The sequence below is a fragment of the Muntiacus reevesi genome, chromosome 13 (genome assembly GCF_963930625.1).
Source record: "Muntiacus reevesi chromosome 13, mMunRee1.1, whole genome shotgun sequence".
In the NCBI taxonomy this organism is placed as follows: Eukaryota; Metazoa; Chordata; class Mammalia; order Artiodactyla; family Cervidae; genus Muntiacus; species Muntiacus reevesi.
Genome location: NC_089261.1, coordinates 21,092,357 through 21,107,714, shown reverse-complemented (window position 1 = coordinate 21,107,714; position 15,358 = coordinate 21,092,357). Strand labels below are relative to the sequence as shown.

The window sequence follows — 15,358 nt, the reverse complement described above, 5'->3', positions numbered from 1 at the left end:
GCGCACGCTCCCTCGAGTTTAACGGTCACGAGAGGCCGAGCACCCGACCCTGACATCCGCAGTGGGAGCGGCGGCCAGGTAAGTGGCCGCCGGCCTGCGGGGAGCTGCCAGTCGCAGGGGACAGGGGGCGCGACGTCGAGGACACCGAGCCAGCGGACCCCTGAGTGTTCTGATGGGTTAGGGCGGGGGAAGACAACGGTCAGGAGACACCACCCCACCGGAGCCCGCGGGCGTGTGGGGGCTTTGCCACCGTCCGTACGCCTTTTCTAGACTTTGTGCCCTTGAGTGACACCCGCGCGGCCCAATCGCTGAGCGCCTTTTCCCCAGAGGCGGGGGGCTTGAGGGATTTCGCTTTTTTTGACCGGGTTCCTGGGCTTCCTTTGAGAATCAGTAATGTAGTTGTTGCACCGATAGTTTTAACTCTGGCCTCCCTGCTGGCTGCAATTTAGGCGAGAACCCAGCAGCGGCGGTCTGGCTGTCAGCGCGAAAATATCAGAATCTGGCCTCAAAACCTGAAATCATCCCTTCTTTCCCCTTCTCGGGTTCCCAACAAAGGAGAACGCCTGGTTAACTTTTATATTCTCTGCAGACCCCGTATCAGTCGTTCCCTTTCCCCCTAACTCCCTTTTTCCCTTTTGGCGCTGGGGGCATCCAAAGCGTCATATTTTGTTTGTGGGAAATACAAAAACGTCTCTGTTCTTATATCCATTCTCCATCAGGTTCTTAAAATTCTGCATTGTATATCTTTTCTTAAAACACTCATCCCCCCCCTCCCCAATCCCTCTCCCCACCCCCACGCTCTGCTGGGGAGGCATCATCACATTTCAAGATCCATCTGGATCAACTGCGTCCGGATTAACTCATCGGGGGAAATAATAGATGGGGTTGCATGCAGATCCATGTCCCCAGAGAGCTTGCGTTTTCCAGCTGGAAGAGCAAGGTGATTTGAATTCAGGTATTTTCGTTGCCAGATGGAAGGTGCGGCCCCTGACCCTTTGTCGTTGGTGATGGGCTGAGTCACTGGGGAGAAATCTATTTAACTAGGTCGGGTTACCCTTGGCCCATCACACCTGTCCCTGAAGGAAACGGTTCCTTTGTGAGCTGATGCTTTCAAGGTTGTGCTTTGTGAAACCTGTCGGTAGAAAGTGGGAACCTGGAGGAACCAGAATAATAGTGTTTTCCTCTATCGTGTTCCCTAAAGCTTCCATCTTGTAAGCAGCATAGGTTTTCTTTTATTCTTTTTTCCCCCTGTTATTCCTTGGCTTTTTTTTTTTTTTTTAAGTACATGAATTCCTTAAAAAGGAGGCAGTTGACTTGTTAGAGCCAGTTTACCTCTGTACATCTAGCTTCAGTTAAATTTTAGTGAACCTGGCAAATAGTTTATTTTTTTCAGAAGTAATTAAAAGTACTCTGTGTATATAATATATAGTGCAAAATGCATTCCTTCCACCCCCACCTTCAGTGGGGAAACAAGCATTGTTAACAGTTTAACTGGCTGTTTTCAATACCAAATTAAATATTAAGTAGTTCCCATTCATCTATTCATGGTATAAATCAGCAAGCATGCTTGATAAAATGTATTAAAGGAATGAACAGGGCATGTAAGTTTTCCAGTATTACACAGAATTGTGTCTGGAACTTTGCTTATTAAGCCCCTAAAGTTTTGAAACGTTACCTAAAAAAATACTAGTACCGTTCAGTCACTCAGTCGTGTCCGACTCTGCGACCCCACGGACTGCAGCACACCAGGCCTCCCTGTCCATCACCAACTCCCGGAGCTTACTCAAACTCATGTCCATCAAGCCAGTGATGCCATCCAGCCATCTCATCCTCTGTTGGCCCCTTCTCCTCCTGCCTTCAACTACTACTGCTACTTCTGTAAATCACTGTTATTGTAGATTTTTTGTTGAGATACAAGTTACCATAAAATTTATTGTTTTAAAGTGTACAATTCCGTGATTTATTTTAGTATAGTCACAGGGTTGTGCATTCATCACCTCTGTCTAATTCTAGAACTTTTCATCTCCCCAGAAAGACACCCTATGCCCATTTTGGTCACTGTCATTCTCTCCTCCCAGCTCCTGGCAACCGTTTCTCTCCTTTCTCTATAGATTTGCCTACTCTAGATACTTTGTATAAATGAAATCGTATGATGGGGTCTTTTGTTGGACTTCTTTTACTTTGTGTGTGTGTGTATTTTTTTTTGGCTGCACCTTCTGCTGCTTGCAGGGTCTTAGTTCCTCCACCAGGGATTGAGCCTGGGCCCACGGCAGTGACAGGTCTGAGCCCTAACCCCTGGACTGCCAAAGAATTCCCTTTAGCATAATGTTTTAAATGTTTATCCACAGTGTAGCATAATTCCGCACTTTATTATTTTCTATGACTGAGAAATATATGGATTGTTGTTGTTCAGTCACTAAGCCTTGTCTGACTCTTTGTGACCCCGTGGACTGCAGCATGCCAGGCTTTTCTGTCCTCCATTATCTCCTGGAGTTTGTTCAGATTCATGTCCATTGAGTCAGTGATGCTGTCTAACCATTTCGTCGTCTTGCCGCCCCCTTCTCCTTTTGCTTTCAGTCTGTCTTTCCCAGCATCAGGGTCTTTTCCAATGAATCAGCTCTTCACGTCACGTGGATACACCACATTTATTTATCCAACAGTCGATGGACATGTTGAGTTGTAATTTTGGCTATTACGAAAAGTGTTGCTGTCCTTAATGTAGATTTGTATAAAAAGGTCGAGGTTTCTAAAGTTTTGACAAAGTTTTTTGTAATAATATTTTGGTCCTCATTGATTTTCAGACTCTCCTGGGACCTTCGGATAGTTCACTTCTGAATGTCAGCAACTGAAAATGCCTGTAGACGATGAAGCATCTGAAGATGACTCAGATTCAGTTTCTTCAAACAGTGCAAGAACCTGAATTTTCAAATGAGAGCGTGTAACAATTTCTGTACACTATGGAAGATTTTGACTTGGGGAAACCCTCACAGAAAGCTTCATCTTCTATAGAATCTGATATAAAAAATTCTCCTCATTCTCTTGGACTGAACTTAAATACTAATAGGTAAGAATGGGAATGGATTTTTTTAATGTAATGACAAAATAACTTTATTTGCATAATTTTCCAGTTTATCCAAATAGTGTCATACTTACTGTTTGCATTTTTAAAACCCCAAAACTGTGATCAGGAACCATTCAAGGACAGTTGTTTAAGAATAATTTCAGTACTTTCATGTTCTTCATTTCTCCCAGAGATACGCTTTTACATGGGGAGCGTTGTGAAAAAGAACTTGTTTTGCTAGATGCAGTTCTCTTTACATTTTTTTTATTTTTGATAAATTACAAGCATATCTTTAAAATTTAATTGCCTAAATATTGTTTCTCCATTTTGAAATTAAAAGGAAAAATAATGTTTCATGTTGCAGAAATACCAATCTTGAAAGATTGAAAAAAAATTGAATACTAGGAAGTTAGCAAAAAAGCAGGCTGAGTTGACAAAATAGATGCTATCAAATAATGAATTTTATGCATTTTCTTTTTAAATTATCCCACATTTGGTTTGTTTTAATCGGGGCCTTTTTACTCTCATTTTATACACAGTCAGACAGGTTGATTATTTGGTTTCTAAGCTTTTTGTGGTTATTCAGTCATTAAGTCATGTCCGATTCTTTGAGACCCCATGAACTACAGCACGCCAGCTTCAAAATTTACATTAGCTTACAAGAGCAAAGAGGCAGAGGCCATTTATCACCTATAAAAAGCAAGTACAGTAAAGCAGAAACAGCAGTCTGGCGCCTACTGGTAATAAGGAGCAAACTTGCACACGTAATAGATCTTGAAGAAATTGTGTATTTTAAATAAATTCCTTAAAAGATTTGTGTATTCTTTGCCCTCCTCAGGAGGAATTTAAGGCAGCTTACAAGAATATATGAAATAAAAGGAGAAAGCATAAAGTAGGGTAGAAAGGGAGGAAAAAAAAGCATGGGACATGGTCCAGAAACACTTGCCATCGTAATCTGTATCTGCTTCCTGAATGTTGGCCACGCTTTTTGTTTCCTGTGTCATCATTTGGCAGCCCTTTTGAAATCCACTTCTAGAAGAAACCCTTTTTAGAACATAGTGTTTGATTTGCCTGGAGGAACTTAAATGTGCCTTTCTAATGAAAATTATGTCACTGAACCGTCTCCCTTTTATTGTGACTGGCAGTTAAATTGGCCAAATTTAAACTTGATTATTATACAGCTATAATTGTGTATTAAACCCTTAATGGATACCATATTATGTTCTTTCCCTTGAATTTTTATTAGTATTTTTCTGGTTCTAACTCTTTATTATATTAGTGTTATTTTCATTAGTGTCCTCTTTTTCACAAATTGTTTGTAAAACAAAGCAGAGTATCAATAAATAAAAGAAAAATGACCTTTCAGTGGTTGGAATTAAAATAAATTTTAATGTCCCTAATTATGCCTTTTGTTTTTATAAAGCAAATCTGAAATAAACTCCTCTCAGATTTGGAAAAGCAGTCCTCCTGGGAAAAATTAGTGCTATTTTACACATTGAATAGGCTAAATAAGTCCTGAATATCTGGTACTAATTTGCTTGGCACTACTTTTATTCAAAGAATGCAAAGATAAGCATGAGCTTATCATTCCAAATTAGGGGGATCCAGTTAACAAGATGTGACTGTAATTCTGGGCAGTGGAGAAAGGATCTCCATTACAATAAAGGACTGCTCTTAAAGTGGAGTGAAATACTCCTCTGGAATAATTTAGATCGGAGTCGCTGAGAATTTTCCTTATTGTTTAGCATACACTTTTATCTTCTGCTCTACTTTGGAGTATTTTCTCCCTTCTGAAGAAGGTCTTTCTGTTTTGTTCTTAAAAATATAATTAAATGCTGTCTGTCCTTTCACTGCTATTTTCCTTTCATGGACAAACTTGTGATCAGATTTTCAGCAAATGAGGTGCTCTTAAGTAGGATTAAGTATCAGTAGTTTTGTACTGCTCTGCTAAATCTTGAACTGCTGAATTATTCAACGCTTTGGTAGAATGAAGAAAACCATGTGAATTATTTATGTTTCAACAGAAGTAGTCCCCACCTTAGTACAAATGGGGTATCCTCTTTCTCAGGGAAGACCAGACCATCTGTAATTCAAGGTACATTTGAAGTCCTCACCTCTTTAATGCAAGAGCTACAAAACAGTGGAAAGACTGATTCGGAACTTTGGAAAAACTGTGAGGTATCTAGTTTTGTTTTATTTTTGGAATTAAAAAAATAATTTCTATGTGTGAATATGTCTCTACTCAACTCTAAATTATTAGCAATTTATATTTCAAAGAGCATGATACTTAAGTTATTGCTAGAATAAAGTGGTCAAGTATATTAATTAGGGAACAATATAGAACTTGAATGTGAAGAAGGTGATGAAAAGTACGTTTTAACAATATATTCACTAATATATAAATTAGACTTTCTAATTTATATATTGTGAATGTGAACTAAAATACTTTGTTATACTTTGTTAGTTTTTTTGTTAGTTTTTATAAACTAAAATGTCTTTTTTCAGAAAAATGAGAATCGCCAACCAAATTGTTGATATTTGTTACTAATCCTAATCTTTTAAGTAACTTAAACAGAACTGTCATGATTTTGTAAAACATAAATTCACTTTGAAATATTTTGAATGCTCTGTTTACAAATAAGGCTTCTGTTTCGTACCTTATTGCATTTAGCTGTGCTCCATTGACTTACATTGATTATTCAGGTCAAGTGGTTCTTTCTTTTGTCCATAGGTTAAATTGTGATGTAAAAATTTAACAGTTAAAAGAATATTTATATGTAAATTTTGTGTCATGCAGTAATGCCCAAGATACACTTTTCCAAGGCTAGAGTTGGTAATGATTTGTAGAAATGTATAAAACATTATTATTAAATTCTTTAGAGAGCAGTAAATTTTGTTTTAAATGTTAATTATAGTTCTAAGACTATAATTTGTGTTAATTTTCAGAATGTGGAATAAACAGAATGAAAGATTATCTGGTTTAAGAAATCAGTAATAGCTACTTATATTCATTATCCATAATTGGTTATAAAAATGACTGTTACCACGAACTTGAAACTGTTTTAACTTTTTATCCTTTTTTTCCCCATAATGATCAATATGTGCTAATGCAAAAGACCTATAAAATGTCCTTGTAAAATGATGTAAATAGTAATGGAATGTTTTATGAAATGTTTCCCCTAGTGCTTTAAAAAAATATGAGGCAAATTGCCTGAATGTGGCTTGATGTCTGGTAAATTTGTTTTTAACTAGAAATTTTTATTTGAAATCTTTGAAATCAACATCTTCAATCAGAATCAGAGTATATTTGTGAATTTAAGACATAGATTATTACATGCCAGGATACTAGCTAGCCACTTACACCTCCTAACTTTTGAACTGGTTTCTTTCTGCTCTTTCTTCCGTGATCTAACAGATTTTTAAAATTATGTTTAGTATTAATTGACTTTAATTTTCATAATGTTGGCATGTAATTGATTATTCACTGAAGAGCTTTGTAAGCTATTTCATACTTTGACAGAACATGAAATGCTATTTTGGCCATTTCAGTAAAATTTCTTGAATTTGTTTTGTGTGTTTTTGTAACATGAAAATAAAAGCCTCTGATGCTGTAGGGTAGTGATTTAGAAAGAATGGGAGGGTAAATATTGTGTTAAGTCTTATTCCTGATTCTTCCCTGAATTTCATGTTTATACCTTTCTTTTGGAATAGTAACATTTGTCTGATTTCTACCAGTTAAGAAGCTAATGTACATTATTAAAGAACTAAATCTTCTACAAGCTCTGGAAGAGATCTGGTGATGACCTGATTCTTTAGAATTCTTTTATTAAAACTTCTCTTCTGGAATTCTCAAAGTTTATCACTGCTTAAAGTTGGGAAGGTTATATATTTTTATTCTATCAGGAAAGAATCTATTAATGCATTTCTATAGAAATACTTTAAGATATTCTTTTTCTTTGCTTTCGGCTCTACTGTGTGGCTTGTGGAATCTTAGTTCCCTAACCAGGGATTGAAACTGAGTCCACTGCACTGGACCCCAGGGGAATTCCTCTAATGCATTTTAAAGTACTTGCTAATATTTCTATGATTGTAAGAAAATTTTAAAGCATATCAATATCTATAGCATTTTAACTATTTAGCACTACTGATTATAATAATAACAGTTATCTGATGATTATTGCTTACCTATTTGCTGGGCAGTGTACGAGATACTTTCTGTCAGTGGCCCTCAACCTTATTAGACCTGAAGCCCTCTTTTTATAACAGCTTTTAAAATAACATCAACTTATATTGTCCTGAAATGAAATTCACAGATAATATAACCTGCTTGTATCTGCTTTGAAAAAAGTCAATGTAATGTCCTGTGATATAAAAGAATAATGATACTTATTTATAATAAGATAATATGTAAATATATAAATGCTCAGGTGTATCTACATTAGAGGACATAATGAAGCAGTCTAGCATTTACCTCTTTGTAGACTCTCCATGAACTCAGCGGCTATCAGCACAGAACCGTACCCCTGCCTTTGATGCACCAGCACCATAGCTGGGGACACGATTTTCTGAAATAGCGCCTAATTTCTGAGCAAGTTCTGAAACATCTTGGTAGTTGCATTCCTGGACAATTTGGTGACTTGAAAATGTGCAAAATATAATATAAAACGGACACAAGATAGTTCTTTATTGTGGAGACTGTCCTGTGTTTTGTATCCCTGGCCCATGCCCCCTAAATGCTAGTGGTGCTCCCACTGTCTTTGTGACAACCATGACCTCACAGATTTCAACATATAGTTCCCCCACTGAGATCCTTGCCTGGCATGCATCATTTAAAATTTAATCCTCCCAGCCACACATAACATGTTGTTATTGCCATTTTATAAATTAGGAAACTGAGGGCTTCCCTGGTGGCTCAGTGGTAAAGAATCTGCCTGCCAATGCAGAAGACCCAGGTTTGACCCCTGATCTGGGAAGATTCCGCGTGCCGCAGAGCAGCTAAGCCTGTGCGCCGATTAAGCCTGTGCTCTGCAACGAGAGAAGCCATTGCAATGAGAAGCCTGTGCACCTCAACTAAAGAGTAGCTCTTGCTCGCTGCAACTAGAGAAAAACCCCTGCATAGCAACAAAGACCCAGGACGGCCCCCACCCCCACTCCAAAAAATACACACTGGATTTTAAAGACAGTAAAAGAATGTAAAATATCCCCTTCATAATTTTTTTTAAACTAGGAAACTGAAGTATAAAGAAATTACATTTACTTGTTCAGAATCACACAAGTTGTTGGTGGAGAGGTGGGAGTCAGAACTATGGGAAAGCCCACAGGGTATTTACCAGGTCAGACTAGGGAACCAAACTACAGCAGTCCCATGCAGGTGATAGCATCAGAAAAGTGCGTTCACAGGAAACTTCAGTCAGGTGCCCATATCCTCCAACAATATATAAAATGCAGGTAGTACAAATCACTTTAGTTTGCAATGAATAGTAGCCCTTCTTAACAATTAAGTGTATAATGTTATCACTGTATTAATAATATTCTTTAAGTTACTTTATTTAAAATTAAAGGGTAAACAATAAAATCTGTCTCAGAAAAACAAAAATCTCCTCTAATTTATAGCCTGAATGAACTCTCTTCATTTGTATCCTAAATAAGAAAATGATGGTAAGGATGTGATGAATATCTTATCTCACATACTATGAAGCCATTATTTTTTATTTATTTTTTTTTTTTGAAGCCATTATTTTTATTAAGTAAGTTGTTTTTCTATCATAGTTAAGCTTTATGTGAATAATAACTATCAGATTAACCACCTAAGGGTATAGGGGTATAATTTAAGAAAACTGTTGCCTGATTGTTTCTTTTCTGTTTTCGTTAATATAAGGTACTTTGTAAGTTGAGAAAGTAAGGGACTTGATTTGATCTAGTCCTCTTTGTCCTGAAGTCAGTTGATTTAGAATTCTCACTTCCTGTCAGTGCCCTCATATTTCATTTAAGGCTTTCTTTTCCAATCTTGAGGTTTTCTCCGCTTTTCCTTAATGGTGTTATACAGATTTCAGCTTAATTCTGTTACGTTGTATAAATGACTTTCACCATTAATGGGGAGGATCCCTGGATTGTGTGGTCCGTAATACCAAGAAAAGTTCAGCTTGCAGTTGTTGTTGTTCAGTCGCTAAGTCATGTTCAACTCTTTGTGACTCCATGAACTGAAGCACGCCAGGCTTCCGTCGTTCACTATCTCCCTGAGTTTGTTCAGACTCATGTCCATTGAGTCAGTGATGCCATCCAGCCATCTCATCCTCTGTCGCCTCCTTCTCCTCTTGCCCCCAGTTTTTCCCAGCATCAGGTTCTTTTCCATTGAGTCGGCTCTTCACATCAGGTGGCCAGAGTATTGGAGCTTCAGCTTCAGCCTCAGTCCTTCCAGTGATATTCAGGGTTGATTTCCTTCAGCTTTCAGTATCCATTGTTATATGTTTGTTTAGACTGTATATCTGAGTGCCCACTCTTAACTTGGTCTTTGTATCCTGGGTGCTGGAGTGCAGGCAGGGATGGGAGGGAGACTGGTAAACCCAAGTGAACAAATGAGATATTTGCTGATTGTGGTAAATGCTCTGAAGGAACTAAACAGGATGCCAAGAAAGAGTGCCTGTGAGGATGGTTTGGAAAACTCTTCAAGAGAAAAGGATAATTAAGTTGAAATTGCGGAATGGGAAGAAGCCAGCCACGTTGAGAGCTGGGGAGAGAGCTTTCCAGGTAGAGGGGACAACAAGTGTCAGTACAAGACTTTTGAGGCGGAAGACAGTTTGGGCATGTCCAGGGAACAGAGGGAGGCCAGCGAGGCCAGTGTGTGTCCTGAAAGGGACAGAGGGATTTGAGAGGAAGCTGGGAGGTGTTTGCAACCCAGATCACACAGGGCCCTGTAGGGAATGGAATGGAAATGACACTGGACGGTTTTAAACAAGGAAGCCAGTTGTTGCAGTAGCTACTTTTTGACATTATATACTGTTGCATACTGTTTGTTTATTTTATATTTTGGGCTCCAAAATCACTGCAGATGGTGACCGCAGCCATGAAATTAAAAGACGCTTGCTCCTTGGAAGAAAAGCTATGATCAACCTAAACAGCATATTAACAAGCAGAGACATTACTTTACCAACAAAGGTCCGTCTAGTCAAAGCTATGGTTTTTCCAGTAGTCATATATGGATGTGAGAGTTGGACTCTAAAGAAAGCTGAGCGCCAAAGAATTGATGCTTTTGAACTGTGTTGTTGGAGAAGACTCTTGAGAGTCCCTTGGACTGCAAGGACATCCAACCAGTCAATCCTAAAGGAAATCAGTCCTGAATATTCACTGGAAGGACTGAGGCTGAAGCTGAAACTCCAATACTTTGGGCCACCTAATGTGAAGAACTGACTCATTTGAAAAGACCCTGATGCTGGGAAAGATTGAAGGGGGCAACAGAGGATGAGATGGTTGGATGGCATCACTGATGTGATGGACATGAGTTTGAACAGGCTCTGGGAATTGGTGATGGACAGGGAAGCCTGGTGCAGTCCGTGGGGGTCACAAAGAGTCGGACACGACTGAGCAACTGAACTGAGCTGAACTGTTACTGAAAGTAGACCAGCCTTTAGTTTGAATTCAGCCACTGGAGAATTCATACTCCTCTCTTGTGTTTTGGCCTCATCTAGTTACAAGAGCACTAAGTACTCTTGGTTGGTCAGGATGGTTCAGGACCTAAAAGGGGCTCTGAAGGGAATCTTAGGTCACTTCCATAGGTTTTCAGTCTTTTTTTTTTTTCTTTTTCTTTTTTTTAGCTGCTACAGTGTTTAAAACACTTTAATATCTTACTCTCAAATTTTTTTTTAACTTGAAAAACATTAATTTGGGGTCAAATTCTCGTAATACCAAACCTATTTGTTGTTTTAAGACGTGGGATTCTTTTTCTGGGTCCAAGTTAATGTTTAAGAATACGATTGGCTATTATGAGGAAAGGAAGAGGGGCTTAAGACAAATTTGAAGAACTACCAGCAGTTGTTGATTAATTAGAAAGGTAGCAGATGACATCAAGTTAATCAGATTTACTGAGACCTTCAAGTTTACCCAGACCACAGGAAACATAAAGGGGTGCCCAAGCCTATGTCCTTGTATTTTTGCATTTTTATAACTAATTTTATAGTCTTATAACTAATTTAGCTTATAATTTTTACATTAAGAATACATTTTAAAAAGGCCCTTTCCCACTGGAAGAATATTTCTGTGAAATACTAAGTTAAAAAATTATTTTTAACCAAAATATTTTATAATTTAATAGACCAGGTGGTTACAACTATTCAGTTTGGTGGAAAAACAGTGCCAAGAGCAGATAGTGGCTCAGCAGGAGCAATTCCACAACCAGATTCAAGTAAGTTGTTCTTTATATTGATTCTTGTTTTATATTGTAAAATTTGCAGAACCAATTAGTTAATTTTCTTTTTTTTTTTTTTTGAGAAGGAAGGATTTTACTTGCAGCAAGTAAGGAGAATACCCAAAGCAGTGTTTCCCTGAACTGTAAAATTGAGGACGTTTTTAAACTAAGGGCACATGCATATTCATGAGGAGGCTTGAGCAGAGGAGAATTCAGCATAGAATTGGGGCAGAGATCTACAGAGTCCACGCTTTAGTAGACTGAAGTCAGGAGGGTCAGCATCATAGTTCTGTCCTCCACCCTGGTAGGGGCTTAATTCCTAGTGTCAGGACTTATTGAAGCTCAGGTTCTTTATGTCTCATTGAAGACAGAACTCTGTGAAAGCCAGGGTGATAGATAAGTGGATTTACATAGAGAGGCACACATTTCATAGACAGAATGCGGTCTATCTCAAAAGGCAAGAGCGGCCTTGGGAGAAACACACTACAGTCAGAGTGTGGGGCATCTCAGAAGACGAGAGGCCCCCAGTTAGTTAATTCTTTATGTCAGTTTTGCTTATAAATTAAAGGTAAGGCACAAGTGTCATCTTTAGAGTAGTATCTCTTATTTTTAAAAGGAGTATTTTTAAGACATTTATGAAAATGTGATATTTAATATACATTCTTGGCCAAATCTCTTTTTTCCCCCCCAAATTTCTTTTTTATTTTTAGCGTATACAGGAGGAAATAAAAAATTTAGTCAAGTTACAGACCAATAATGCTTCCTGGGCTTCCTATGATAGAAGTTCTTTAAGCAGACAAAGATCTTCAGAAAGTCAAATGGGTTTTTTTTCTGAAAACGGTGAGAGAAATGAATATGTTATCAGTTATCCCAAGTCTGAAGAGTCTGAAATGCAGCAAGAAGCATCCCTGTCGCAACCAGACTGCAATGTGGATAGTAGCTCAGTGAGCAGTGGGTATGGAACCTTTTGCGTCTCAGAACTAAACACCTACAAATCTAAGGACGCTCAAGATTTCATGGAGCACACAGAGGCTTCTGAAGGACAGTTTGGAGCAGCGGTGGTGTCAGCGGAGCCTCTTGGAGACGGGGTGAAAACCCAGAGTTTTTATATTCATCCAAATGAAGAGCTCTGTGCTGCTTTAAAAGAAGAGACTCCCATTTTTCCCGGTGAATTTGAACACAGTTTTCCTGGTGAAAGTAAGATTTTGGAAGTATACAGTGGAAAAACAAACAAGTAAGTTGAATTTCTCCATCACTTGAAGGGAGTTTTACTTGTTAAGTACATTTGTAATAAGCTAGACATGTTTAGTAAATACAGCTCTTATTAGTTGGAATGAGATGTGTTTGAACATGTCAGTTTTATCAAATTTTTTATTTACTGCCCGTGGAAAACTGAAAGTAACAAAGCTCACTATATGTTAATGACATCCGACTGCCTTCCCATTGATAATAAGACTACGAAAACTCTTAGGGTGGGAGGCCTCGCCAGAAAAATACATTTTATGTTTTCTAGTCACTACTGACTTGCTGAAAATTAGAGTATAGGACTGAATCAACTGGAATTTTGTCACACATGTTCATATTATTGAAAACCTAATATTATATACAAGCATGCTCAATTTTATGTTTTTTATATATTAGAAGAGATTTTGTAAGTTAAATGACATTTTAATTGCAGTAAAAGGAACTTAGGCTGAATTTGTAAGGCAAATGATCACTTAAAGTTACACTCAGTTTCATGTCTCTGAAGTGTGTCATCTAATGTAAGGTATTTAACTATAACAACTCATATGGGTACCCATGAGTCCATCTAAATAAGTGTGGTTTCACTGTGGAGATATACTTAGTACTTGTAGGTGCCACTGTGTTGGTTTTTGTTCTGTCCATGGCTACAGACTATACATATTGTTAATCACTGGTAGTCAGTTCTTTTCTTCGTTTTGCCTTTAATAATAAGATATTGTAAAAAGAAATTCATGCAACTCAATAAAAATCTATCCCCTCGCTGCTATTAGAAAAGCAGTTCGAAGCATAGTCTCTATCAGTGTTTAGTTTTATTTGAAGATAGCATTTAAAGAGAGGTATTTTGTTTTTTTCTTTTTAAATAGTAAATCGATAACATCATGGGCTCAAAGGCTGAAGCAGAACCAACCAAAGAGAGCACATAAAGAAGAGGGCTACTCAAAATCTATGCAAGGAGATGAGCAAACCAAGAAATCCCCAATTGAGAAAGTAGGTGATAAGTCACTTGACTGGTGTGCTTTAGCTGTGGATAATCAGGATAGTTACATTGTGTTTACCACCTGTTTATTAACACAAAAATTTCTTTGCCTTTTCTTTTATTAGTTTGTTCCCTATCTTTTATAGTGTCTCTAAGAATGGGAAACAGTAGTCCAAGTAGTGGTTCCTTAATAGGCCTGAAACCAAAGCTAGTGAGGAATGAAAGTACTAGAAAAAAAAATGAAACATTTATCTTGTAGATGTCCTAATTCCCTTTGTACTGCAAATGTTTACAATTAGCCTGAGAGTAATCTATTATTTTTTGAAAAACCCTCAAATAATTTTTATTACTACTAAGTTGTAATAACTATTAATATATGTGTGAATGCTTTAGATGTCTCTATAAAAACAGTTGAAGCTTGGACAACTTGAATTTATGATCCAAATTGCAGGAGATTAAATGTTTACATTTATGTGGCCCTTTTGCCCATACAGCAGCTGCTTTTGTTAAAGAGTTACGGATACTGAGTAAATTTTAAACACCTTTAAAGCCCCTTTGGCCTAAATTGTCATTGAATAATATTGTTTAATATAATACATTGAAATCACAAAATCACGTCTCTCAACAAACTTGATTCCTTTAGAAACGGGTCATGTCTTGATTATTCTGAACACTTTTTCTATCATCCTTTGAAAAAGATCTATTAAAGAGTAGAAATAATAAGAACACAGTCCCTCAGCCTTCATAAGGCACTATTGTCTTTCAGTAAATTTTCTTTCTTCAACCCATGATCACTTAGGCTTCTTAATATCAGGTGTTGAACTTAATCAGATTTATGTTGAGGAGGGAAATGAAAGTGAAGAAGCTCCATGAACCATCAAGCCTCTGGGCCTGGTGCTGTATTGGTAGCTCTGTTCTTTTGAACCAGCACAGTATATCCTTGTTTGGTGTAATGGCATAAAAGCCTTTGGAAACTGGACTGAAAGTTGCTTTTTTTTTCATTGGAATAGGTTGGCAGAAAGGGAAAATGTTTTCATACATACTAGTTTCTTTTTTTTATTTCAACGTTAACTGAAACTCAGTGGAGACTTTTTCACTTCTGATAAACTACATATTTGTGGTATGTATCTCAGTGGATTCACTGTCTTTTGCGACTGTGGATTAGTATTTATTCGATATAGCTGTGTGGTTCTCAGAATTTGCTGCATGTTAGAGTCATTAGGCGCTTCAGAAATCTGGGACTCCCCTGGTGGTCCAGTAGCTAAGACTCCACGCTCCCAATATAGGGGGCCTGGGTTCGATCTCTGATTGGGAAACTAAGTTCCATATGCTGCAACCAAGACCTGGTGCAGCCAAATAAATAAATTTAAAAAAATCTACTTACACCTGGCCACCAGCCCCAGATGGTCTGCCCTCATTGTTGTGGTTGTGACCTGTTTACCAGGTGGTTTAAAAGCTCCTCCGGTGAGTCTTCTGGGCTGTAAAGCTTGAAACCAGTGATCTGGCCAAGTTTTCTTCCTCCATTCAGTGGAGGATCTGATGAGCAGCCAAGGATCAAAGGTAATGTCTGAGAAATGCCCTTTGGGGTTAGGTCTTCCTAGTAGTCTGTTTTGCCTCTGGGGGTCTCAGTAGGGCAAAGGGGAAAGCTGTGATGAGGGCCTGATGCTCTTTGAAC

At 38.0% G+C, this 15,358-nt stretch overlaps 1 protein-coding gene across 7 annotated transcripts in view; it reads left to right on the top strand.

Annotated features, from left to right (window-relative positions):
• Positions 1–8: 8 nt before the first annotated feature.
• MPHOSPH9 (M-phase phosphoprotein 9) overlaps positions 9–15,358 on the top strand; it is a 51,758-nt gene continuing 36,408 nt past the window's right edge. For 4 of the 7 annotated variants that reach the window (XM_065903982.1, XM_065903983.1, XM_065903980.1 and 1 more), the window contains exons 1-6: positions 9–78; positions 2,802–3,064; positions 5,086–5,239; positions 11,370–11,459; positions 12,173–12,696; positions 13,571–13,694. In XM_065903982.1, coding sequence (XP_065760054.1) covers positions 2,958–3,064; positions 5,086–5,239; positions 11,370–11,459; positions 12,173–12,696; positions 13,571–13,694 — 999 coding nt within the window. In that variant the 5' untranslated portion in view covers positions 9–78; positions 2,802–2,957. Of the gene's footprint in view, positions 79–919; positions 941–2,801; positions 3,065–5,085; positions 5,240–11,369; positions 11,460–12,172; positions 12,697–13,570; positions 13,695–15,358 lie in introns of those variants that run through there. The other 3 variants (XM_065903984.1, XM_065903981.1, XM_065903986.1) reach the window with 3 other exon arrangements.